A 26,821-nucleotide genomic window follows, 5' to 3' on the forward strand; every position below is an offset into this window, starting at 1 on the left:
AACAAATGTCTGAGCAGTGCGGACTCTAGGGAGGACACACTCCTGAGCTTCCACGAGGAATGTCTCAAGGCTACTGAGTACCCTCAAGTCCAAAAGTCCAGATCCGGTCTCCAGGAAGAGCTGGCTTGGTTTTTGTTTTTAAAGACTGTTTTATGTATACAAGTGTTCTGTCTTCATGCACACAGTAAGTGGGCATCAGATCCCATTACAGATGGTTGTGAGCCACCATGTGGTTTCTGGGATTTGAACTCAGGACCTCTGGAAGAGCAGTCAGTGCTCTTAACCACTGAGCCATCTCTCCAGCCCTAGGCTTATTTGACTGCGGCATCTCTAAACACTACATCTAAAGCAGTGATCAAGGCACACTTGCTGGCAAAGGAGGGATGTTGGAAGTCAGTAAAGAAAGCTCACCCAGGTTCTAGATCTTGACTTTAATGTCTGGTGGAGCTGGGGCTTGATGTGCAAGATTACTCACAAAGAGGTAGGTTACTGAACACAGCTGTGCTCTGTACTAAAAGCCAAATTTATGCAAATGAAGACAATGGGCTGACCTCCCACACCCAATTCCTTCCCTCTGGAACTCAGAGATCTGCCTGCCTCTGCCTTTTTGGGTGCTGAGATTAAAGATGTGCACCACCACCCGGCTGGTGAAGTCTGTCTTAATAAAGACTCACTTCAGTCTGGGCTCACACCAATGAACTCCCCACCCCCGCTCCGCTGCTTGCTCTGTCTTCGAGTGGTCTGTTAGTCCTCCATGGAGCAACTCAGAACTTGATCAGCCTGGGACGGAGTGCTCAGTTAGTTCCCTAACAGCCTAAGCCCCAGCAGAAAAGAACAGGAGGTTCCGCCATGGTTGGCTTTTACTGTTGGAAATACAGCAGCCAGGTGAACACAGAGGCAGGTTGTGGGTGGTGGCGAAGGCTCCTCTCCTCTACTTAGATCAGTGATGGTGAATCTCTCCCCCTGGGATGTCTTCCAGTGTGGCTCTCTCAGCCTTCCTTGTTGCTAACTCTATGGTTTAATTTGCATTGCGTTCTGTTGTGGATAACCTTACCCCACGTGCTGCTATCAAGATCTTTCATTTTCCCAACCATTGAGCGTGTCTCCCAGGAGAAAAGATGCCCCAAAGGAAAACCGGAGGCAAGCTTAAGGGTAGTAGCACTTGGGTCTGTTTCGACAACAGCTGATTTGACTCAAGCCAGATGAGAGGCGTTGATTGACATGACACATACATAATTGTGAGAAGGTATTTCCTTGGGTCAAGAAGCTTTTCCTTACAAGTCTGGATCTGGGCAATTGCAACTGGAAAGGGATCAAACAGGCCAAGGTAATTCCCCCAGATAGGACCCTTTTATTTGGAAGCCATCCCCAGCTACCACATGCAATGGCACATTTCAGACTAGCCTCGGTTTCTCCTTAGAGAGCCAAACCAGGTCATGAATTCTTTTATTCCATTTAAGAGAAGTTCCGAGAGGGTAAAGAAGGCTAGTGAGGAGAGAGTCCAAATAGCAAAGATACACTTTGACCTGATACTACCCCCCTCCCCCCTCCTCCCTCCTCCCTCCTCCCCCTCCCCTGGCAGTGCTTGAAAGGGAACCCAGGGCCTCGTGGCTGATATTCCACCATGAAGCACATCCCAAATCCCAATATATATTGCTTTATTTCATATTTCTATTGTACTAGTCAAGGGAGAATTAGAATTATAATAAATATATTTTGTAGTACAAAGAAAAGTTTCTGTGCGGCAAGACAGTGTACAAGTCACTGGCTTAAGAATGCAAAGGGTTGGGGTTGGGGATTTAGCTCAGTGGTAGAGCGCTTGCCTAGCAAGCGCAAGGCCCTGGGTTCGGTCCCCAGCTCCGAAAAAAAGAAAAAAAAAAAAAGAATGCAAAGGGTTTTGTTATTTTTTTTTAAAAAAAGACTTCAGTACATGGTTTGCTCCCTAATTCCATAAATATCAAGCCAATTACCTAAAAAAAAAGGGGGGGGGGATTTCTGAGCTGACTGTCTTGTGCCCCGCCTCTGCCTCTGCCAGCAGCCTAGACCTTTCTCTTGTCCCAGTGGTTCAAACCATATCATCCTGAGAATAAAAAAGGGGACAGAAAAACAGTGTCTCTCTCCAGCAAGTCATAAAGACAATGTCTTTACCCAGCATCCTGTAACCTTTAGCAATCCGTCTGGGCCCGGTTTTTTGAGCAGATCAGTTTTCTCTCTGTCTTGTATTTATGGATTCTAATTTTCCGAGTGGTGCGATATTCTAGAACAGGAAGAGAAGAACTCCTGGCTCAATTACTAAATGCCCCGGGCTTAACTGTCCACTTTCTACCCACGTGGACATCACCTGAACGGTGTATTCGCTAGCTCTCTAGACCATGAACACAGGAGCTAGGTGAGGGGGGACATGCCTGTGTCCCCCGAGCTTCGGAGGTAGAAGCAGGAAGGTCAAGGGTAGAAGATCATCCTTAGTTCTACAGCTAATATGAGGCCAGCCTGGGCTACATGAGACCCTGTCCGAAAAATAAAAATAAAAATAAAATCAGTTGAAATAAGGGACACCTTTGCTGAAACAGAGCCACAGTGCTGGGCCAAGCGCCAAGCAGGGGCGCCAGACCTCAGAGGATGCATTGTTTGCTGAGGAGAACAGAGAGAGCAGGTGTCCTGGACGACGACTGACCCGCACTCCCTCTTGGACCTCACCTCTATCTCTGTTATACTCAGAGACACAAGTTCAAAACCTCGTGTTTCCACGAGAGTTAGGGAAACTCACTACCCTCCAGCTACACAGAGGAATTTAGCTCAGACCCAGAAGGGCCAGGCCTTATATTCCTCAAAAGCACAAGGGTGCTCTTAACCCTCAACTGTCTGACTGCACCACTCTGATCCTACAGGTCTGAGCTTGGCAATGCTTCCCTTAACAATTCCTTACACACAAAAAAAAAAATTTTAAAAAAAAGTTCCATAAGAAAAGTATTATCCAGAAATAGGCAAGGACCCATGACTACTTAGAACCCATAGTGTAGCCTGGACATGCAATGCTCTCAGAGGAAGCTATACAGCTCTCTCTTTAGGGGGTCCATGTTGTACCCTGTCTTATTGCCCCTGACTGCAGAGCAAGCCCCCACCCCCCACTAAACAAAACCTATTGAAGAGAGAGAGAGAGCGAGAAAGCATCCCTTCCAGAGAAGAGAGGTTCACCACACTGGCTCCCTACATGAGACTCAGCGGCGAGGCCCTGTCTTCTTAATATCAGAGAGAGATCTCACATACCAAGGGGATCCAGGCTCCTTGTCTGCCTGACTTGGGGAATCTTCAGAAAGAACCTTTAGAACTTAACATTCCAGCCCTGTGAGAGGAGAACCCTGCAAAGAAGGGATAATAATCTAAAGCTTCAGGGCAGGGCTGTAAACATTGTGGTTTTTCTAAGGCCCAACTTGGTACATGGCTTTGGCAGCTATGGTTAATCTCCAAGAGAAGGTGACAGGCATGTTCTGGGAGCACGGGACATATCTTTCTGCATCCTAAGACAAGGTACTGCAAGTCACTGAAAGAGAAAGGAGCACACTGTGAGGAGAAGTATGCTTTCTTCTTTGGCCAGGGTTATAGGGCAGATGCTCGGGGAAATCCCCCACCTCACTCCTTATCCCACCTGACACACTGAGCACAGGAAGGTTCGAGGCAGTGATATCTCCCTCTGTCAGGGGCGGGCACGAGCTCTCCTGCAGTGCATCAAAAAAAGGTTATCAAAAGCTCTCTGGACTCCCAGTGCCAATCTTGCTACATCTTGTGGCTTCCAGTGAAGACGGCCAGGCCTTGAGAAGACCAGATGAGAGCAGACCAAGTCCCCAAGGTACACGAACAGGAGACTACAGCAGCACCCAGGCCTCTTTCCACATCTGCGCCTCAGCGCTCTGTCCTCACCTCAGCAGCTTCTGGGACAGTCAGCAGCCCCTGTGGGGATCAGACTCCCAGAGTCACCCAAGAGGATGGACATCCTCCTTTGTGGGATTCTTGTTTCCCAGGACAATTCACCACCATGTGATTTTGAACTCATAGATGGGGCGTTTGCAGTAGTAGTGGTTGACAAGGTGCTTGTCACACACTCCGATACACTGGTGGTCCACCGTGAGGCCCTGGGCTGAGAGGTCCGTGACCAGGCAGTGCAAGAGGTCGTACACGTCAGCCACTGCCTCCCAGGGCCCAAAAGACACGTCCACTTCACAGTGGTGCTCAAAGAGCTGTCCGTCACTCTCACTCCGCTCAAAGCGGAGGGAGTTAAGGAGTGGACACTCATAGGGGGTGATGGGCATCTCTTCCTTGAAGACGCAGACTTTGAGCTTGGCAAAGCGGGCCTTCCGCTGTACTGCGCGAAGCCGGGCAATCTCCACGATCCGCTCCAAATGGTCTACAGAGTTTAACACAGCAGCCGTTAATGGACGGAGGTGGGATAGGAGAGGAGGGAGAGAGACACAGACAGACACAGGAACACACACCCAGTGTGGGGACTCAGAGGGAAGACTTCATGAAGGGACTCCATGGACTCAGTAAGAGCACACTTCACCCTCAATAATGACCACGGCTTTCCAAAGCAAGGAAACCCCTGTAGGATGAGGGCTGCGGTACATGGGAGACATCTTTCTCAACTTGAAAACTCCCATTGTCATGGAAAGAGGGGAACATTTTCTCCTAATCTGGATAAACATTGGACCCGCCCACTCCTGGGAAAGGCCTGGGAGCCAATGATGCCTTGTAACCCCTTTCCCCAGCTGGGAGGCAGCTGACCCCTCACCTTTGTAATAGGGCATGAGCCCCAGGAAGGCCTGGCGCACCTTCTCGCCCTTCAGTGGCTGCATGTTCTCCAGCTGCTCCAGGAGGGGCCCAATGGCGTAGTACTGGGCCTCTTTGTGCACAGCTCGCACGTGCTCCCGGGGTGGCAGGTCCCCTGATCGCAGGAAATTCAGCACATCTCTGTCCAGAGAAAGGGTAAGAAGGAGCTAAGGATCAAGTGGTGGGATGGGAGGAGACGGTTATCCAAGTGGTTAGAGCACAGAATTTGGGCCATATCCCCAACTATAACTTTGGCCAGGTGAACTCTATCTTTGTGTGTTTCAGTGTCCTCCAGTACTAAGTGAAAGACTTTAAAAAATCACCTCATTCGGTTAAAAGAAAATTAAGCCGGGTGGAGTGGCATATGGGGGAGGCAGAGGCAGGTGGGGTTGTAAGTTTGAGGCCAGCCTAGTCTACAAGTGAGTTTCAGGCCAGCCTAGTCTACATAGCAAGATTCTGTCTCAAACAAAACAAATCAAGCAACAAAGAACATGTAAATTCAATCGGGAGGGAAACTGAATGAGCGAATACATGAAAATGCTTAGAAAACTCCTAGTACAGAGTGAGCCCTCAGAAATTCCTACCCGTTGCCTTCCTAAGTCAGAGGTGTAACGGAAGGCTATAACTCCATCAATTTTAATTAAAGCACGCACACAGTGTTTTTTCTCAGACAAGGTGTCATGTAGCCCAGGCTGGTTTCAAACTTATTAGGTAGACAAGCCCTTGAACCCCTGTTCCTCTTCTCACAGTCTCTCATGTGCTAAGGTGGCCAGCATGCACCGCCATCTCAGGCTACGTATATACTTTATAGATCTCTGTACATTTGAGGTCAGTTTGGTCTACAAAGCAAATTCTAGGACAGCCAAGGCTACAGAGAGACCCAGTCTCAACAACAGAAGAAGAAGAAGAAGAAGAAGAAGAAGAAGAAGAAGAAGAAGAAGAAGGAGGAGGAGGAGGAGGAGGAGGAGGAGGAGGAGGAGGAGGAGGAGGAGGAGGAGGAGGAGGAGGAGGAGGAGGAGGAGATGAGGAGGAGGAGGAGGAGGAGGAGGAAGAGGAAAAGAGGAGGAGGAGGAAGAGGAGGAGGAGGAGGAAGAGGAGGAGGAGGAGGGGAGGAGGGGGAGGGGGGAGGGGGAGGGGCAGGAAAGGAGAGAGGAAAAAGGCTCTGGAAGACAGAAGGGAGGAAGAGGAAGAAGAGGAGGAGGAAGAGGAGGAGGAGGAAGAGGAGGAGGAGGAGGAGGAAAAGACCTTTCGTAGACTCAGCACCAGTTTCCCAAGTACATGTTAGAAATGTTCAGTCACAACATAAGCACACAGATAACAAATAGTTGTAACCTCACACTTCCAATAGTAACAAAGACATTCTACTCATCCCACATTGCTCCCACTACTATTATTCTATAGCTATCTGGGAAGACAAAATACCCAACTGTGGGAGCTAACATCAGCTGGTGTCTCAGCTAAGTAAAGCCACAGACGAAAAGTGTGCATTCAGACTCTAGCGCCGAGGCTAACAATCGGGCCTATCGCCAGTACTTATGGGAAGAGAGGGAGAAAACCCCTAGCTCTGTTACATTAATAATTCATCTAAACCATAAGCAACAACAGCTAACACTAAGCATTAATGTGTCCTCGCCACTAACCACGCACCTACCCATTTGGTGCTCTTAATGACATTACAAGGCAGGTTTTCTCTTCGCGCCAGTCTATAAACCAGGCCCACATGGGGCCTAGGAGGTTGTGGAAAACCCTTGCTGATGGAGTCAGAGCTGGAAAAACCTCAGGTCCAGCCACAGCGGTCTCTGAGCCAACAACCACCATGCTCCTCACTTCATTAGACTCGAACTAAGTCAAGTGCCTTCTGCACAATGAAGAACTTCCCCTCCCTGTCCCCAGGCCCAAGTGGCCCCTGGGATGGTAGATGGTCTGTCTACATGAGCTACAACAGCAGAGAAACGTGTGCACCTTCCAAATACCCTGAACTCATACTCTGAAATTTTGAAAAACTCTATCTACTGCCGATAAGCCACAGAGTACTGGAGTCCAGCAGTCCAAGCATGAACGCTACTACATCTCGAGGCCAACAGACAGTGGCATATAAGCCTCAATTTGGATCCTGTTCTCCTTCCCTACGACTCCTTTAAAGGTTTTTAAATTATTTTTCCATTATGTCCTGGAGAGGGTAGGTATGCACAAGAATATGGGCCCTCTGTGGAGGCCAGAAGTGTTGGCTCTCCCGGAGCTGAAGTTACAGGTGGTTGAGAGCCACCTGACACGGGTGCAGGGACCTGAACTCAGGTCTTCTGTGAGAGCACTACACACACTGACCCTCTGAGCCATCTCTCCAGTCCCACCCATCCCCACCCCTTTAAATCAGTCCTCTGAGATGCTCCACAAACCCTTATGAGCTCTGACAAGCAAAAGCCCCGGCGGGCGAGGCCCAGCTAAGAGCGCTATGGGAGACGCCAGCTGGGGCCAGCTCTTCCCTCCCCAAATGGCCTGCAAACAAAAAATCTTTTTATAGTTCCACAGAGTGATGTGACACTCTGTTTTCTCACCATCAGAGGCAGCTGATGGCCCACTGGGGAAAACCAGACTCTGCAAAACAAATTATATCGCTAGAGGCTCCTTTGTAAGGATGAAAGTGACCCTTGTGGGCACTCTTACTTGGAGGTCAACACAAAGACATATGTATCAGCTGAAGTTCCTGCCTCCCTGGTCACTGGTTCAAGGTCAAAAGCTAAATCAATCCTCTAGTCATCTCCAAAGAGACTGAAACAGCAGAGGATCCCAGCCATGTGCTTTGAAGATCTGACCTACCCGGGGTCACACACACAGGCTCTCTCCTTAACCATCATCGCCACGCCCACCAGACAGCTACATTTATTTCTCATGTCAACAAGGAAACTGAGGGCTCGAGGGATGGCTCAGTGGTTAAGAGGACTTGCTGTTCTTCCAGAGGACGCAAGTGCAGTTCCCAGCATCCACAGCGACAGCTCACAACTGCTTGTGACTCCAGCTCTAGGGGACCTGACAGTCCATTCTGCCCTCTGGGGGTATCCACACACACGTGATATGTACATATAAATAAAAACAAATCTTAAAAAACATCTTCGATGAAATTGAGGCATAAACTTTTTAAAGGTTTGACAGAAGCGACTTTGTGGAAAGATGTAATAATCACATCTATTTCTTTAGGATAAGTACATTATCAGATATATTAAGACCATGGGTGTGTGTGTGTGTGTGTGTGTGTGTGTGTGTGTTTGTATGCTTGTGTGTGTGTTGTTTGATTTTTGTTTTGTTTTGGGTTTGTTTTTATTTGTTTTTTTTTTTTCAAGACAATTTCTCTGTATGTAGCCCTGGTTGTCCTGGAACTCACTCTGTAGACCAGGCTGGCCTTAAACTCACAGATCTGCCTGCCTCTGCCTCACAAGTGCTGGGATTAAAGACATGCACCCACCACTGCCCTGCTACAAGATTGTCTTTAAAGGTTTTCTCAGCAAAATGAAGGGGCAGCAATACAGCACCAGCCCTTCCTTCCCCGTTTCTGCTGTAAGCCACTGTGAGCCTCAGAACGGTCATCACCACGTACCACGGCCTCTGGGTGCTGCAGTAGGATTCGTTGTTTGTTGGGAGTGTGGACACAGGGTCTTGCTTGCTACAAAGTACCACAATGCCCAGCTTGCATGGTATCACTGAATGCCAGAATCTAAATGTAAAGGTTTTCTCCAAGACCTTTTTCAACATTCTCTGTTGAAAGTGCATTCTTCTACATAGACATAACGACTCTCCAAGTCTCAAACTGCACAGAATGGGAAAAGTTTCATCAAACCCTGACAGTAGTAGACTTTCTCTCGCCAGGCTGTGGTGGCGCACATCTTTAATCCCAGCACTTGGGAGGCAGTGGCACAGGTGGATGTCTGTGAGTTCGAGGTCTACAGAGTAAGTTCCAGGACAGGCAAGGCTACACAGAGAAACCTTGTCTCAAAAAACCCAACCCAAACCAAAGAACAAACAAACAAAACGTTCTCTTGCTGTCTTTACCTGCGGCAAACAAGCATTTTAATACAATACAAGTCAATGAGAACATTTACTAAATTCCACCACTAGGCTGTCTCTTCTGGTACTGGGAAAGATGGTAATAACGCTACCCAAGACCCAATCCCAGGCTCCTCGCTGGCTATGACCATGAAGCTGATTGTAGAGGAAGATTCAGACGTACCCAAAGTGTGTGCCATCTCGGTCGATGAAGTACCGACCCTCCGAGTCTGTAGGGATGTAATGCCGCCCGCTGAACATGGCTGCCAGCATGGTGTCTTCATAGCGCCGCAGAGTAGACAGGCGAGTGGTAAAGTGAGCCCCTCCGATGTTAAGGGGGACGACCTCAGGAAACTGGAAAGGAATCACCACAGCTTTCAGACTGGCACAGGCAGCAAGATCTGGGCTCCTCCATGTCAGCCTGCCTAGGTCTGACAGATTATAATTGGTCACCCCAAACTAGGGGACACCCCCACCCCACTTTCCTTGAGCATCCATCACCAAGTCCTACTCATTCAACCTGATAGTTTTTTTTTCTTTTCTTTTTTTCGGAGCTGGGGACCAAACCCAGGGCCTTGCACTTGCTAGGCAAGCGCTCTACCACTGAGCTAAATCCCCAACCCCTCCACCTGATAGTTCTTAAACCGGTCTCTCTTCACCCTGACCCTCCGATCTCCGCCAGCTTTCATCGTCTTCCACTCTTTCTGAAGTGCACGCCTTTATGTCCTTATGCTGGCCTTTTGGCCACATATGTTCCTGACAGTCTCTTCGCCCCGACGTAGCAAACGAAACTGCCACACATGGTGTCGGTTGATCACCATGTAAGCACCTGGATGACAGTTTGCTCTGTCAACCCAGGTGTGTGTCCCTTTCCTGATTCACACCAAGGCACCACACAGTCGGCAGCATGAGTCCATTCCACCTTTATTCTGTGACCACTACCGCTCTTTCTTCCGTCTCACATCTGAGATGCACGTACATATCCCCCCATCCCCTTATTCCTTCACTGCACTCTCCTCCATGATAGCACCTAGCACCATACAACGACGACCGTTTTCCCTTGTCAACCCATTTTCCTAGCTGCCAAGCATCCCAGAGGCAGGGCGAGCATGTGTGCCTGCCAGTTGAGAACAGAGACCAATAGCTGTTTGCGAATGCACCGTGGTACCCAGTCCTTACTCTCTTCCTCTCATCCAGAGCCTGCAGGTGCTGGGCCAGATCCCTAAGGCAGAGCTTCACACTCAGCACTCCCAACCCTCGCTCTCTACCTCGTGCCATTCTCTCCCACTCGATCTATAGTGATTGATTAGTCCCCAAGTCACCTAAGGTTCCGGTTGCAAGGACTAAGTGAGGATGGGAAAATAACAGGAAAGATTATTAGCTTCGAACACCTCAAGTTCCAGTTCTGACTCCAAACCAATTAAAAATTTATCCCAGCTTAAATTTTATCCTAGATTTTTTTTTCCCCAAATACTACGTCTCTTTGGCTGTGGTGAAAGCCTAAAGTCTGTATACTTATCTAAATAAAGAGCCCTTTCCCCCAATTTCCATAGATCCTTTAAGAAAAAAACAAGGACCCAGCTGTGCATGGTGGTACACTGTTTTGATCCCAGCCACTGAGAGGCAGAATCAGGAGACTCTCTGAGTTTTAGACCAGTGAGTCCCATAGTCTATAGAGTGAGTACAGGCCAACATGGGCGACCTAGAGAGACCCCGCCTCATAAAAAAAAAAAAAACACAAATGGGTGAAATAAAACTTACCCACGATTTGCCCTTACAAGAGATTAAATTCACAAAAATCAATGAATGAAATGTACATGATTTACAATTCTAAGTATGAGCTCAACTCTCAACTTTTTTATATTATTATTATTATTATTATTATTATTATTATTATTATTATTATTATTTTGAGACAAGGTCTCTCTGTGTAGCTCTGGTTCTCCCTGAACTCACTGCATAGACCAAGCTGGCCTGGAATTCACAGAGATTTATCTCCTGCCTCTGCCTCTGGAACTCAAGGTGTGTACCACCAGGCCCAACAAATTCAACTCATACACTCACGGTGCAAAGTGCCTTCTACATTTCTGCAGAAGCGCCAGGCCCAATCTAGGTACAGGTAAACTCAAATGTCATTCTGGTGTAATGCTTTTCTTTTTAAAAGGTAGCTGCCGGGGCTGGGGATTTAGCTCAGTGGTAGAGTGCTTACCTAGGAAGCGCAAGGCCCTGGGTTCGGTCCCCAGCTCCGAAAAAAAGAACCAAAAAAAAAAAAAAAAAAAAAAAAAGGTAGCTGCCACTAATGCCCTTCTTTGTGCTGAATGCAGAACAAAAAAAAGTAACTGTAAAGAGTCCTAGAACACACACGGAGGGGTGTGATTCAGAGGAGGCCGGGACTGGACAGCTAGCCTACAGTCTACGGGGTTGTGTGTCCTTATCCTTACACTCAAACCACAACTTCTGCCCAATGACAGGGCACCAAAAAAAAAAAAAAAAAGTGGCACCACCGTGTTGGCTCTTTTCCCTGACTGCAGAGTTATGTCTAGAATTTTGCTTATTTTCACAAGTTTCCCACGATGCTGGCAATTCGGGGATTCTAACCTTACCGCAGCTGCCAGAGAGCCTCACCCAAGCCAGCTGCTTTGAACAACTCTGTCTGCCGAGTCTCCACTTTTGCATCCATCTTCCTATCTAGTTTAAGGGTCATATCAGGTGCAAAGTGTCACACGCATGAAGGACTACTAGCGAAGCCACAGCATACCACGGTACAGCAACAGATAAATGAAGCTCCCTAATCCGTCCCATGATCTCTGCTCTGGAGTTCAACTCACCATTGCTCTCCTCCTAGTGCCCGAATTTACCTCCTGTATGTCCTTGCTCACGCTGCTTCTTTCCCCCAACCCTCTACTGCTCACTTCTGCCCATCTAGCAAATGAAATTACCCCATATGGTAATGGAGATTGTCTGCTGCATTAATAATAATGGTACCTGGACGAGAATTGGCCCGGCCCACTCAGGTGTGTCCTTTTTCCTAAATCACACCAAGGCACCAGATAGGTTAACAGCACCGCAGTTTCTTAAGCCACTCCCCGGGGCGCTGGAGGATATACCTGGGCAACCCAGGGCCTCCTTTTGGATTGTATGGAACTTGCTATGTGTTGAGGAGTCCTCCTCTAGTTGATAAAGGTGACGGGATACAGAAATGGAATTGACATCTGGTAGCTACGGAGCATGGGAAGAAGGGGCTTGGAGTGCAGGTGACCCCGGGCTGGGAGGACACACCTAGTGCAGAAGTGGAATCAGGGATGGATAGCTCCCTAGGAGGCTCACCTCCCAAGGTCAGCTCTGCAAGCACCAGCTCTCCCTCACATCCCATCAGCCCTCCCTTCCCCCATCGCTCAATCCAGGTACCTCCTGGGGCAGCAGGGGCAGCCCGTGCCCCGCTTGCGTGGCCGTAGGAGTAGCCGGCTCCAGGAAGTCGTCTTCGGCTTCGGAGCTGGACATGGCACCGTCCGAGTGACGGCTGTCTGGCTCCCGCCCGTTGACTACCACCATCCCTCTGGCTCTGGGCGGTGGGCGCGGCTTCGGGTAGGCGGGTGGGCGGAGGCCTGAAGAACTAAAGTCAAGCAGTGCCTGACATGACGAGAGGAGCCGCCGGCGGGCGCTAGACGCCGAGGGCCTGCGGACAGTTAGGATGTCGTGTGCTACCCTCCAACAGTCTAACGACCACCGCGCTTCAGTTAGTCGCTGGGCTGACCTGGCCGCCTCCAGCCATTGGCCGAGCCTTCGCTGGCTCCGCCCTGATTGTCAGGGACTTCGCCCAATCACAGAAGAAACAGTTCCGCCTTAAGCCCAAGTGGCCACAGGCCTACCCAATTCTGATTGGCTCTTGGCTGACAAGCGCGAGCGACGCCAGCCTGCCCAGGGATTTGGCCGAGGGGAGGTGATCGCCAACTGACGACCTCGATCAGCAACCACCGCGTGGACCCTGCGCTGCAAATAGGAACCATGCACTTCTTGCTATTGGCCGAGGTAGCGAGAGCTGCTGCTATGATTGGCAAGAGCATCGTCCAATTATAGGGGGAACACGTCTGGCTGGGCTTGTTCCACTCTGATTGGCTCTCTGACTAACGGGAGCGCTACCTCCCTTGGTCCAGGCCGCTTACCTAGGGCAGCGGTTCTCTCTGCCACCTCTGTAACATTTCTGGCCTCACCCGGTCGCCTCCTACTGTTGGCAGAATCCGACTAGCACCATCCCAATGGTTAAAGGTCTGGTTCAACCATAGAGGTCTCGAACTAGTGACAACTGACAGCAACATGCCGATTGGCTCAACTCTTATTGGCCATCTAAAGGGCACGCCCTCTGCTCTCCCGTTGTTCAACACAGCGTTGGTCCCCGGCGCGGCCCCCGGAGGGACAGACCACCCAATTGCCCCTGCTATTGGCTGTATCCTCTCTGGCCTCCGCCCCTGATTGGCAGGAAGCCCGCTCATAGGGGCAGCACCTTGGTTCTGTTTTCGTTGACTTTCTGACTAGCAGGCGCGAAGCTCCAGGCCACTTTATCTTCCCGGTCCAGGCGTCCTGGGAAAGGGCCCAGGACTGGCTGGTTTGTCTCGATAGCAGGGAGTCAGTGAAAAAAGGCCTACTAGGCAGGCTGTCCCCGAGGATGCGCCGCGGAGGGCTGAGAGCACCTGCCGTGGGACAAATGGAAATTGAACACAGCAATTCCTTGGCTGGCAGGGTGTGGTTGCTGTGCTAGCGCTTTTTCCGTGGATTCACACAGGAAGAAAAAACTGCCAAGCTTGGTCGCTTCATACCTTTAATCGCAGAGACTTGGGAGGTTTAGAAGGATTTCTGAGAATTTAACTCTTTTCTCTAATACAATAATAATAACAACAACAACAACAACAACAATAATGGAGCCGAACATGATGCCTCATGCTGTAATACGAATACTTGGAAGTCAAGGGCAGTCTCAGTTTCATAACATTGTGAGTCCATCTTGGGTTGCATGAGACTGCTAAAAATAAACAGTAAAAATGAAGAAAAAAAAGAAAACCCCACCCCTAAACAGCGCTCCCCTACTCGCTCTGACCTACCCATACCTCCCTACACGTTCATGAAGCTGTGGGTTTATCAGCTGCCTCCTATTTGTTTAAATCGGCCAATCAGAAATAAGTGGATGGAAACTCGCCCTATACCACCAAAAGGCTCAAGCCCGCCTTTTGGGCTGGATTTCTGAATCTGTTGCCCCTGGCGGGGAGTGTGTGTATTTTGCTGTGTGTGACTTCAGTACAACTTGGCTGACTTTCGAGTCCCTGACTTTCCTGCTTGGTCATTCAATTGGACAAAGAAAAAGAAGCCACTTTTTCTTCGATTCTAGATGACCTCACCATGATGACGTCATTACCTCTGCACCAGGACACAGATGGAAACAGGCACTTCCAGAAGGCTCTTCCCAGCTAGCCGGATGACCCACTTGATGCCACACGTCCCAATCACACATCCACTGTGTGATCTCTGGGGTGGGGGGAGGCTCCTTCAGAAAAAGCCCCGCCCCTTTCGGCAGCTCCAGTAGGCTTTTGCTACCTGTCCGGATAAACCACTTAAAGAGAAAAATAGAGATTTAATCAACATGGCCCACCCACACTGGGAAAAGGAGATGGTCATATCATTTTCAGATGAACTTTAGGCTTAAGTAGATGACGGACTGGGGCAGAGAATATGCCCTAGTCAAGACGTGGATTGTCTTGGTTTAGATTCTGTAAACTGGTCCAAGGAAATCCTTTCAGCATGCGACCAGCTGGATAATCCCTGCTGGAGATGTGGCCTCAGCATCGCAGACAATCGATCCCACGGAGTTGTGGGTGGGTATCTATTCTGTGAGCCTCTGCTGCTCATAGACTCCAAGATGACTTTCAGATTTTGAACAATGACTAAACAAATGCTTTTCTGAGCACCTGAAACGGGACACTGTCGAGAGTGGGCAGTTGGATGGCTCAGTTATGTATCCTGTGGCCTTCAATGGGTGAAGGGAACCGGGATAGGTTAAGGCAGACGCTCAAGTGATTAACCTATGCGGAATCAACCAGGACATTGGCACAAAGAGAAAGGAGACAAAATGAGGGAAGGGATGTGAGTCTGGCTTTGTGTGTGAGCGTGTGCAGATGCCCTTGAGGAGGCCAGATCTCCCAGAGCTGAGAGCTACAGGTGGCTCTAAGTTGCCCAATGTGAGTGCTTGAGATCAGAATTCAGGTTCCCTGGAAGATCAACAAGTGCTCTTAACCACTGAGTCATCACTCCAGCCAGACTTTAGGTTTTTGTGGGGGTGGAGGGATGGGAGGGGTTGTTTTGTTTTTGTGGTTTTTCTGTGTAGCCCTACCTGTCCTGGAACTCTGTGGACCAGGCTGGCCTTGAACTCAACTTCCACCTTCCTCCGTCTCCACCTCCTCTGCCTCCCTCTCCCCAGGGCTGGTATTCAAGGTGTGAACTACCACTGCCCTGCTAGAGTGGTACCATTGCAGCAGAAATTGCAACCAAGTTTGGTTTAGGTAACAAATAATTTTATTATCATACATGACAAGAAGTCTGAGCAGACAGGCACAGGGTTGATTTGTGGGACCAGGGTGTTTGTTTGTTTGTTTTGTTTTTCATCTATTCACTCTGCCAGAGGGTCTCATCCCTAGAATCCACGGGAGAAAACTCTGTCATTAAGGAGTTAAGGAGCACGGAGGAGATTCTGACAAGCTAATGAAAATTCAGGGAAGGTGACTCTCCCCTGAAATCCCTTGGGGAGACTGGGAGGCTGCGGCCGGAAGAGCTTGAGGCCAGATTGCGATGCACAGTGAGACCAAAAAAGGATTGAAGTAGTAGTTTAGTAGGCGCAGTACGGAACATGCACTAAGCCTGGGTTCCACCCAGTTAATAGTAATATATTCACTGGCTATTGTGGTAAATATAAAACTTGGACCAGTGAGGTGGCTCATCAGATAAAGGCACTTGCCACTGACCTTGGCTCAAACACTGAAACCACACACATATGCACACGCACACACACACACACACACACACACACATACACACACACATACACACACATATACACATACACACACATACACATATGTACACACACATACACATACACATACACATATGTACACACACATACACACATACACACACATACACATACACACACATATACACATACACATACATACACATATGTACACACACATACACATACACACACATATACACATACACACACATACGTACACACACATACACACACATACACACACATACACATACACACACATACACACACATATGCACATACACACACATACACATACATACACACACATACACACACACACACACCATGACAAACATGAGCATGTGCACATAAACACATAAAGAGAAAAACCAAACTGAGAACCCCAGCACTCAGGAGATAGAAACAGTAGGATCGGGTGAAGGTTGTCCTTAGCTACATAGTGGGTTGGAGGCCAGGCTGAGCTATATGAGACCCTGTCTTAAAAATGAAAGTGGGCAGGGTGTGGTGGGCATGCCTTTAATCCAGGCAGAGGCAGAGGTAGAGAGGCCAGGAGGACCTCTGCAAGTTCGAGGCCAGCCTACTCTACAGAGGGAGCTCCAGGACAGCCAGGGCTAGTACACTCAGAAAAGCCTTGTCTTGAAAAACAACAACAATAGGAGTAGGGAAGGAAGAAGGAAAAAAGAAAAGGTATTAGGGAGTCCTAACATGCCACGGGGAGAGAGACAAGGCATACAGAATCAGTCTTGTTTTTAGATGTATGTATGTATGTATGTATGTATGTATGTATGTATGTATGTAAATGAGTGCTCTCTTTTCATGCACACCAGAAGAGGAATCAGATTCCATTACAGATGGTCGTGGGTCATCATATGGTTTTGGGAATTGAACTTAGGACCTCTGGAAGCACAGTCCGTGCTCTTAACCACTGAGCCATCGCTCCAGCCCCACATAATCAGTTTTAAGTGCTGGAACTTTCTTCTACTTCTGCCAAGACTTTTCCTTTAGGAATGCACTTTCCCATTTGGTTTTGTTTATGCAGTTTGGGAACTCCAAGGTCAACAGCCTGGAATGAGGGCTGCTGGGAAAGTGGGAAGGGATGAAGTGGGGTGGGGGGTTCTGCTTCTTGGCAGCTGCAGCTACTGTCCACATCACTCCAGCGGGCTCAAAGGGAGGCTGCAGAAGGATCAGGGAGCCAACCCCCCATCCCCCCACCCCCTGCCCGAGGATAGGCTGGGCAGCACAGGAAAATGCAGGGGTGAGTGCATGTGTCTCAGAGAATAGAGGCTGTTATGCCTTGGAACTCCCCCCTCCCCCAAGAATCACATCACATGACACCAAGCCCTGAAATTAGGCACGCACTTGTGTCGTTTTCTGCCAACTCTCCCAAAGGAAAATTTTTTTTTTTAAAAGAAAGGAACCTTATGTGTTTACTCAGTTGCTATTTACTCTCCTAATTTTATTTTTCTTTATGTGTCTCTGTGTCCTTATGCACCTGTGTATGGGTACCAGCAGAGGCCAAAAGAGAGGGTCCCGATTCTAGACGGTTGTGCCTCGTTTGATGTGAGAGCTAGGAATGGAACTCAGGTCCTCTGGAAAAGCAGCATGTGCTCTTAACTGCTGACCTGTATCTCCAAACTCTATCTTATTCCGACAATGGGTTCCACATGTCCCAGATGGCCTGGAGCTCTCTAAGCAACCCAGGATGAGTTCGAACTTCTAATGTCCCTGCCTCCACCCCGGGTGGATTCACCATCACGCACCTGATTTACCAGCTCTGAAGTTCTGACGTTTGTTTGCAACTGGATTCCACTGAATTCTTGAAGTTGGCTGGAAAACGTAAGGCACGGGGAACTACTGCTCCTGAGGCAATATTAAATGAGCAAAAGGGTGGGTCAGCCAGCCCTTGCTGTCCAGAGCCCATGAGTAAAGATCTTCAGGCTTGGCAAGCCTTTTGGTTTCTGTCATTATAGCGAGAAAGCAACCACAGACAAGACCGAAATGAGTATGTGTGGCCAACCAGACGTGGTTCCCTGGCCAACATTTACCACCCCAAGGAGAAAAAAAGATATAAATCTCAGCCTCAGTGTAATCTTAAGTCAGCTCCATCCGACTTACATAGATGAGCTTCTCTGACTCGTTCTTGATTCACATTTCAATTCTCTAGCTGGGAAGACCAAAAAAGAGCCAAGTCTTGACGGCATCGATAGCACTAATCTTTACTCAAAAGGACAGGTTAAGTAGTTAAGTTATCAGAAAATAAATGCATCGGGCCGGGTGGGTCCTCATGTGTCTTGTATCCCAGCATTTGAGGTTCAAAGTTGTCCTCAGCTACTTAGAAAATTCAGTGCTGGGGCTGGGGATTTAGCTCAGTGGTAGAGCGCTTACCTAGGAAGCGCAAGGCCCTGGGTTCGGTCCCCAGCTCCGAAAAAAAGAACCAAAAAAAAGAAAAGAAAATTCAGTGCTATCCTGGGATACATGAGAACATAACTTTAAAAAAGAAAACCAAGGGGTTGGGAATAGCTCAGTGGTAGAGTGCTTGCCTAGCAAGCGCAAGGCCCTGGGTTCAGTCCCCAGCTCCGAAAAAAAAAAAAGAAAAAAGAAAAAAGAAAACCAAGAGAGACGAAGTATTATATCTACATAGGCATATCAATGACACTATTCAAAAACCACAGGGATGGGGTTCACCTGTAGATTTAGAGAATCTCTTGGGTTCCCCTCCCCCTTTCATCCATGTTTTGGGACTGGAGAAATGGCTCAGGAGTTAAGAGCACCGAGCGCTCTTCCAGAAGACTGGGAGTTAATTCCAGCATCCACTTGGTAACTTACAACCCATCTGTTAACTCCAGTCCCAGAGAACATGATACCCTCTCCTTGCCTCTGTGGGTTACCTGTAGGATGTCATACAGGTGACAGCAGGTACAAGATAGAACGAGGCCTGTCATTGGACGAGAAGGAAGGATGGGCAGGAGAAAAGTTTGAGGGATGAGGAGGAGCCCGGAATGGGAGGGACTGGAGAGGGGAAGCCGCTGAGAGAACCTGGAGGCTGACGTTAAGATTCCACTCTGTGTATTTACAGGTTGTTATGAATGTTCTTAAGGGATGGATGTGTACAGGGCTTTGTATGTTTAGGTGGGCAATTATATCTTATCAATTGGATCAGAGGTTATTGTGTCGCGTGTTCTTTCATGTGGTGATTTAAGTTTAACGGAGTGTGCAGCGGCTAGAGACACTGGGCCGCCATGGAGTTGGGATGTGTGTTTCTGGCATGGTGGCAACCTGCCTTGGGAACTAGATATGTAGAGAGATTGCTGCCAGGCTCAGAGAGAAGCCATTGGCAGTGTGATATGGGATGAAACAGAGCGGGTGAGATGCTTTGCTGACTGAGATTAAGATATCTATCAGATATCTTGGGACACCGTGGTGCCAGATCTAGTGGGGATAAAAGACAACTTTATTTTTTTTTAATTTTTATTTATTTTTTTTCGGAGCTGGGGAACCGAACCCAGGGCCTTGAGCTTGCTAGGCAAGTGCTCTACCACAGAGCTAAATCCCCAACTCCGACAACTTTATTTTTTATAATTTTACAGCAACAGGTACCAGGAACTCACATGGTACACAAACAGATATTCGGGCAAAAACACCCGTACACATAAATAAAAACTAAAAAAAATTGGTTTGTTTGTTTACAGTAGAGTCTCATGTAGCCCAGGATGGCTCTTGATGCTCTTACACAGTCCAAAGTGACCTTAAACTCCTGATCCCCCTGCCTCCAACTCTGAAGTACTGGTACTATAAATGTGCACCACCCCGCACAGCTCATTTAAATAAATAAAAAAAGGCCCTTTGCAGTGGACATTTTTGTAGACAAAACTTTATTCTTCGTGTTATTTTTAAAAGTTTAAAAGATATGTATGTATTGTATGTATGAATGTCTTTCATGTGTGTGTGTCCGTCCATGCATGCGCTAAATGCTTGCCTATTACTGGAAGAGTTGAGCAAAAGGCTGTGGGTCCCCTGGAACCCACACATATTGTAAGACACGACATGAGTGCTGAGACCTGCACCCAAGTCCTCTGCCAGAGCAACACGTGTTCTTAACCACCAGGCCACATCTCCAACCCACTTTCTCTTTCTTTCTTTCTTTTTTTTTTTTTTTCCGGAGCTGGGGACTGAACCCAGGGCCTTGCGCTTGCTAGGCAAGCGCTCTACCACTGAGCTAAATCCCCAACCCCACCACTTTCTCTTTCTAAAAATAATCTTTTCATTTACTTTTTTTCTTCCTTAGTCCGTGTATCTGAGGTTGGAGGACAACATGTAGGATTCAGTCCTCTCTTCCCAGCATGTAGGTTCTTGGGATAGACCTCAAGCGGCCAGGCTTGACCGCAGCTGCCTTTACTCATCAGGTCCAAAGTTGACAGAGCTTCCATTCGTTCATGATTCTTTCCAACTGCAAAACTTTTTCAGATTCTGTAGTCATTCCATGCTTAGCCAACAGAGGGCACTTTAGGCTTTCTCTATCCTAGCCAGACCACAAAGTCAAAATTCGACATATGTAACACCAACACAGTGGCTTGGCTGTGAAAATTAACCAACTCTAGATTCTTAGTAATGACACCGCTGGAGAGGATGAGACACAGTTATTTATTTTTCTAAGAGGATAGGGCCAGGCATGGTAGTGAACTCCTGAGACCCAGCACTTAGGACACTGAGGTAAGTGTTCAAAGTCATCCTTAGCTACACAGAGCCAGATGCCTGGGTAAGTTCAATGAGACTACCTCAGAAAACCAAAAATAAAAAAATGTAATTAAGTGTCATGTACACACACACACACACACACACACACCCCTACAAATTAAAAATAAATCTTTAAAAACAAAAAAACTCAAAGCAAAAACCAAGCCTGATTTTAAGGAAAAAGGCACATCTCGCCTAGCCGATCTCCTACCAGCCCGTCTTTGGGAGCAGCCTTGTGGCTGCTTGAAATAAGGGTTTACGTAAAGTCCTAAGGACAGTAATCTGCCTGGAGTTCTTAGGGCACAATCATGTCTGTGAGATGACCGAGTCCTGGGTGGTATTTAGAAAGTTCCCATAAGTACTAAAGATGAGAATCGGAAAAGCTCCTGTGTAAAGATGGCGATTGGCAGATAATGAATGAGTGGTCGCTGAAAGATAATGAATGAGTGAGTAGTGGTGGTCACTGAAAGGTAATGAATGAGTGGTCACTGGCAGGTAATGAATGAGTGGTGGTGGTCACTGAAAGGCAATGAATGAGTGGTCACTGGCAGGTAATGAATGAGTGGCGGTGGTCAGTGGCAGGTAATGAATGAGTGGTCACTGGCAGGTAATGAATGAGTGGCGGTGGTCATTAAGACACAAGCTCTGAGTCCAGGCCACCTGCATCTGCACCCCACCCCCATCACTTACTCAATGGGCACCTTTGGGTAAGATACTTTATCTCCCTGAACTTATATCTTGACAAATGTAGGGCTCAGCCCAGCACCCATCTGCTGACCCCGGGCCTTGACCTTGAGCAGCTCCTGTGGATCCTTCTCAGATGGCTGATCACAGGATGGCTCTATTTTCTTTTCTCCTTTCATTCCTTATCTTACTTTTAAAAACAGATTTTATGTCTTTAAGTGTATGAGTGTTTTGCCTGTATGTATGTTTGCACACCATGTGTGCTGTGCATGAGGCTATAAGAGAGGATGTCAGCTGGGAGCCACCTTGAGGGTCCTAGGAATTGAGCTCAGGTTCTGGACAAGAGAAGCAAGTTTTCATAACGACAAGAGCCTTTCTCCAGTCCTTTTTATTTTGAGAAATGGTCTCACATAGCCTAAGTTGGCCTTGAATTCATAATACTCCTTGTTTAGCCTCCCAAGTGATGGACTTAGAGGCATGTATTACCACGCCCAGTGTCTGTGGTTCAGTTCATAGCCCAGGTTTGCCTGACTTCAATATGTATCCCAGCTCGGTAATCCTCCTGCCTCAGCTTTCCAGTTGCTAAGACTAAAGGTGTGCAGCCTTGTGCTTGGCTCTGTCTAGCCATTCCTTCTTCACTTTCACTCTGGACACTTTTTTTTTCTTTTCTTTTTTTTGGAGCTGAGGACCAAACCCAGGGCCTTGCACTTGCTAGGCAAGTGCTCTACCACTGAGCTAAATCCCCAACCCCGTCACTCTGGACACTCTTAATTCATGCTACAGGGCTTCATTTGGTTCTGTGAAATCCTAACTCTTCAATTATAAAATGATTAAGGGCACTGGGTAGGGTAAGGCAGGAAGACGGCCACAAGTCTGAAGGCTGCCTAGTGAATTCCAGGCCAGTCTAGGCTACAGAGTAAGATCCCATTTCAAAAATAAATAGAGGGGTTGGGGATTTAGCTCAGTGGTAGAGCGCTTGCCTAGGAAGCGCAAGGCCCTGGGTTCGGTCCCCAGCTCCGAAAAAAAGAACCAAAAAAAAAAAAGATAGATAGATAGATAGATAGATAGATAGATAGATAGATAGATAGGCCAGGTAGAGGTGGCCTGGGCCTTTAATCCCAACACTCACCAGGTAGAGGCAGGCAGATCTCTGAATTCAAGGCCAGCCTGGTCTACAGAGTGAATTCCAGGACAGCCAGAGCACAGAAAAACTGTCTTGAAAAACAAACAAGCAAATGATAAATAAAATGTGGAAAGGGATTATCTTTTATCATTTGAAAAAGAATTACCTTTCTTCTTGAAGCTCAAGAAATACATTCTTAGACCAGAGCCAGGCATGGTTCATATCTACAATCCTGGCAGAAGAGTTGCTACAATTTTGAGGCTAGCCTGGACTACATAGGCTGGCTTGGCCTACAAAATGAGACCTGTCTCAAAAAACCCAACCAAACCAAACCAAATACCACACCCCCCCAAAAAAACCAAACAAAAAGAAAAGAAAAGAAAAAAAGAGGGGAAAAAAGGAAAAATAATATACTTAGGCCAAGAAAAAGATTTAATGAGTTAGGGGTGAAGCGGGAGTGTCAGTGGGGGTTCAGAGGTCACACATATCAGGGACTTTTATCCAGCTGTGAGTGGGTTCTGTCCCTTACTAACCTGGTGGAGCTATTAATAGGCCATTAGGGGTGTGGAAGGTCCCGGACATGGCTTTAAGAAGGACTGCAGGTAGTAAGGAGTTAATTAGAAGAGTTATTAATGCTGTGGTCAAACAGGCAAAGCATGCCACAGCTCTCACTACCAGACAGACAGGGTGGTGACCTGGAGGGAGGAATCAGGACCTACATGGCACAAACAGCCTCCTCTACCTTCTGAGCATAGGAGTGCAATCCTGCAGCCAGGCTCTCCCAGTCCCAGGCAGGAGGCAGAGAGTGAACAGTGAACAGGAGTAGGAAGTGTGGCCAGCAAACCCCTGTTAGCTAACTCCCCAGGTCAGAAATCATGGAAGCCTATTAGCCAGGTCTCAGTAGGAATCTGTTGAGGTCTATTGGGAGACTGCTGCAGCACCGTGGCCGAAGCAGCAACCAGACCCTAACATTCCCTTCCTAGACCCACGCTTGGCTCTGGGCACTCTGCTTCCTGGGCAACCAGTCTCGACATTCACTCTCCCTGGCCTTCCCTCCACGGTGGTCTGTAAACCAAAAGCAGCTTTCCTTCCCATGAAGTTGTTTCTGTCACCTATCTTGGTCACAGCAGTGCAAAGGAAACTAGCACAGGTGTCTAGCTTTAGTACAAGAGCTAGAAGAATCTTCCAGAGGACACTGGGCTTGTAGAGACCTCAGGAGAAAAGAGGCAGCTACCAGGCCAGAGGGGAAGACATTCTAGGGCGAGAAACAGTGGGCAGAGGCCTGGGGAGGGATGGAGCAGAAATACGGCTGGCTTGCAGTAGTGTGGGCTCTATTCCCAAGAAGAGGTGGTCAGGACAGGAGTGAGACTGGCAGGACTGTTTAGATGATCTACTGCAATGGTGGCTTCACAGACAGGGAAGTCTTTGATTAGGGTTGGGACAGAGGAACTGGAGGTTACATGGATAAATTCGACAAATACTTGTCAGTAGGATCAAAGGTCTTGTATTCATGTATATGCACGGGTGGAAAGAGAAGGGTGGAACCAAGATGACCTTTACGTGTCTGGCTGAGTGGCAGGGCAGAGGGACTTTAACTAGTGACACAGATATGACTAAACCGGGTGCAGATGTGAAACCGGAATACCACATACAACTTCTTGTTGTGTGCCTGGCACAGGAAGCATAATCAATAAATGGGATTATTATTATCTACACTATTCTGTGTTTCACAATAATGGCTTCTTGGAAACAGCAACATCTTTGACTTTAACCATAGTACGACAGAATCAACCGGAACAGGACTCATAAACAAATGGCAGCAGGTCTTTGAAATGTTACAGAAGATGTCACGTCCCTAGGAAAGTCAGCCTGAGGACCCACACCTTAACCACTGAGCTCTGGAGGCAGAGGCAGGCAGATCTCTGCGAGCTCAGTGATGGCCTGATCTACCTAGCAAGTTCCAGGACAACCAACCAGGGCTACATAGAGACCCTGTCTCAAAACAAATAAACAAAATATCATTAAGAAGTGACCATGCTGAGAGCTAGGGAGATAAATGTCTTATTAGGTGAGGTGCTTGCTGGGCAAGTTCGATCGCTAGCGCCCGTGTTAAAAAGGCTGTGCGAGCCTCTAGAACCCAACGTTGGAAAGTAAAGACAGGCAGATTCCTAAGGCTGCTGGCCAGCTAATCTAGCAGCCAGCCCAAAACACACGTTCCAGGTTCAGTGAGAGACCTCAAAAAATATGGTGGAGGGTGACAGAAGACACCTGATATCAACCTCTAACCACACATACAGGCACAAGCATGCTCACACACACACACACACAAGGGAGAAAGGGAAGGGCAGAGTAAGGGAGGTAACAAGGATGCTACAGAGAGAGGGGATGGTGCAGAGGGAACAGCTAGAGCACAGCCCACAGAAGAAGTCAGGTTAGCACCGTCTGAGATGTGTGCCTCTGAATGGCAGTACTGAAAACAGAGCCGTCAAATGCTTCACATTTAAGCTTTTATTTTGAAAAATAAAATACAAAAGTCATTAGGTTGTAAATGTATACAGTAATTTCCAAACGTCTTTGAAACAATACAATGAATTATTTAAATAATTAAGGTATTTATTATCCACATCAATACATTTAAACAGGCACGAGTGTTCTACAAAACATCGGAACGTGTACAGAAAGCCTATCTTCTGAATGAGACTGCCCGATTTTTTTTTTTTTTTTTGTTTTGTTTTTTTAAACAGAACGCCATCTTCAAATTCTCCTTTCCTTGAAATTAAAGACTGGAATCTGGGAAGGAAAGACGGGACAAGAGGAGCTGTGACAGAACTGGGTCCCCACTGGGCTCCTCATCTCGACAGCCATGCATGTTACTGGGCTCAAGAGCCATCACTCGGGGAGGCCTGGATGTGTGACGCCTCCCCGGGGACAGGAGGCTGGTGGGTGAGCAGGATCTATGGGGCCGTTTCTCCCAGCAGACAGCAGTTCTGAGATTTCCCTTCTGTAGACAAGGCAGCAGTTGTCCCTAGGAAAACACACAGCATGTGATTACCAGCAGGGATCAGGGCGGCCTCTTCTGCACCCATCCCCTCCGAACTCACTCCTTGTTTGTGCCAGGGGTGAGTGGGCTCCTGCAGCCCAGGGGAATGAGGACAGACAACCATGGCCTGAGGGACAGGCATGAGGGGCATAGTTTCCTATCTGCAAGTAAGTTCAAGTTGGAAAGCAAGAGGACAGGAGGGCTGTCACAGACGCTTTCTAATGATGGTGACAGTCACCTGCACCTGAAGCCACCACCAATGTCCAAAGCAACCACACTGACTGCTCGTCTCGTGACATGACCTTGACACACGGGCTCTCTGGGATCTCTTCCGGCTGGCACAGAGGCTCCGCAGTGTCTCGAGCTCTCTGCCTTATGCTCCATAATGTGACAGTCCCTGTGAAAACGTCTCCACGCTTTCTCTGTGCCACACGCTCTGAAGAAGCCATGCTGGTCAGATCTTACCCTGGACCTCTGCTCAGCAAACTCTTCCTTTCACAGATAAGGAGACAGGCACAGAACCAAGCTACCCCCGCTAGCCCATGTGGAAAACTCCACCCAGCGGCACCCACCAGGCCTCACCTCACTCGTGGGAAGTTACGGGCTCAGCTACTCCACTTGCTCGGTCTGTCGAAGGAACCAAGAAATATGTTAAAATCCTTGGAGCTGGTCGGTGAGTAGGACAGGTGACTGTTCTCACCAACGGCAGGTATGGAGCAAAGGATTGTGAGGGTTAACATCACGTTCAAGGTTTAAACTTGAGAGACAAAAGAGCCCCTAATGTGCACAGGCAGTACTCTAACTTCCTTTCCCCCCAGACACTGAAACCTATGCTTAAAATTGACTCATCTTGTAATATCTGCTGTTACAGCAAGAGAGTGGGTCATAAGAACTGCTATTTTGGTCGTTTGTTTGTTTTGGTTTTTGGTTTTTTGAGACAGGGTTTCTCTCTGTAGTACAGGGTGTCTTAGAACTTTGTAAACCAGGCTGGCCTCTGCCTGCCTCTGCCTTCTGAGTGCTGGGGTTAAAGGCGTGTGCCTCCTGATGACTAACTACTATTTCTGCTTTTGTAATCAAACTTCAAAGAGATAATTAGGACAGCTGCAAGACACATGGTAAAACAAGACCCTAAGCCCTGGGCTGACAGGGCTAGGGGCTGCATCTCGGGAATGCTCTTGGGTACAGTCCTGGACCCCGGCTGGGGGTCAGTAACTAAATAAAAAGCCTCTAGCTAAAATTTACTCATGGTCATGGTGAATCTCCAAGGGACCTCACGCTTGTGAGAGGATCTGCCCAGACTTTCAGATAAACTCAG

At 48.0% G+C, this 26,821-nt stretch overlaps 2 protein-coding genes across 5 annotated transcripts in view; both read right to left on the reverse strand.

Moving 5' to 3' along the window:
- Positions 1 to 1,409: 1,409 nt before the first annotated feature.
- On the reverse strand, positions 1,410 to 12,732 carry Kctd7 (potassium channel tetramerization domain containing 7). Of its 2 annotated transcripts, XR_005491672.2 has the most exons (5): positions 12,271 to 12,732; positions 9,047 to 9,216; positions 4,787 to 4,965; positions 3,647 to 4,402; positions 1,410 to 3,541 (listed from the first exon to the last, which is right to left on the reverse strand). XR_005491672.2 is itself a non-coding variant. In NM_001128194.2 (4 exons), the coding sequence occupies exons 1-4, from the start codon at positions 12,412 to 12,414 to the stop codon at positions 4,026 to 4,028; spliced, it is 870 nt and encodes a 289-aa protein (NP_001121666.1). In that variant the 5' UTR covers positions 12,415 to 12,561; the 3' UTR covers positions 3,565 to 4,025. The 2 variants fall into 2 exon arrangements, 1 of the variants encoding a protein (NP_001121666.1); NM_001128194.2 differs by lacking the exon at positions 1,410 to 3,541 and having other exon boundaries at positions 3,565 to 4,402; positions 12,271 to 12,561.
- A 12,224-nt stretch (positions 12,733 to 24,956) lies between these two features.
- Tpst1 (tyrosylprotein sulfotransferase 1) overlaps positions 24,957 to 26,821 on the reverse strand; it is a 66,791-nt gene continuing 64,926 nt past the window's right edge. For 2 of the 3 annotated variants that reach the window (XM_063271164.1, XM_006249234.4), the window contains 2 exons: positions 26,089 to 26,133; positions 24,957 to 25,491 (listed from right to left, as the gene is read on the reverse strand). In XM_063271164.1, the coding sequence (XP_063127234.1) occupies positions 26,116 to 26,133 (18 nt within the window). In that variant the 3' untranslated portion in view covers positions 24,957 to 25,491; positions 26,089 to 26,115. The remainder of the gene's footprint in view (positions 25,492 to 26,088; positions 26,134 to 26,821) is intronic. The other variant, NM_001011903.2, reaches the window with a different exon arrangement.

The sequence above is a fragment of the Rattus norvegicus genome, chromosome 12 (assembly GCF_036323735.1).
Source record: "Rattus norvegicus strain BN/NHsdMcwi chromosome 12, GRCr8, whole genome shotgun sequence".
Classification (NCBI taxonomy): domain Eukaryota; kingdom Metazoa; phylum Chordata; class Mammalia; order Rodentia; family Muridae; genus Rattus; species Rattus norvegicus.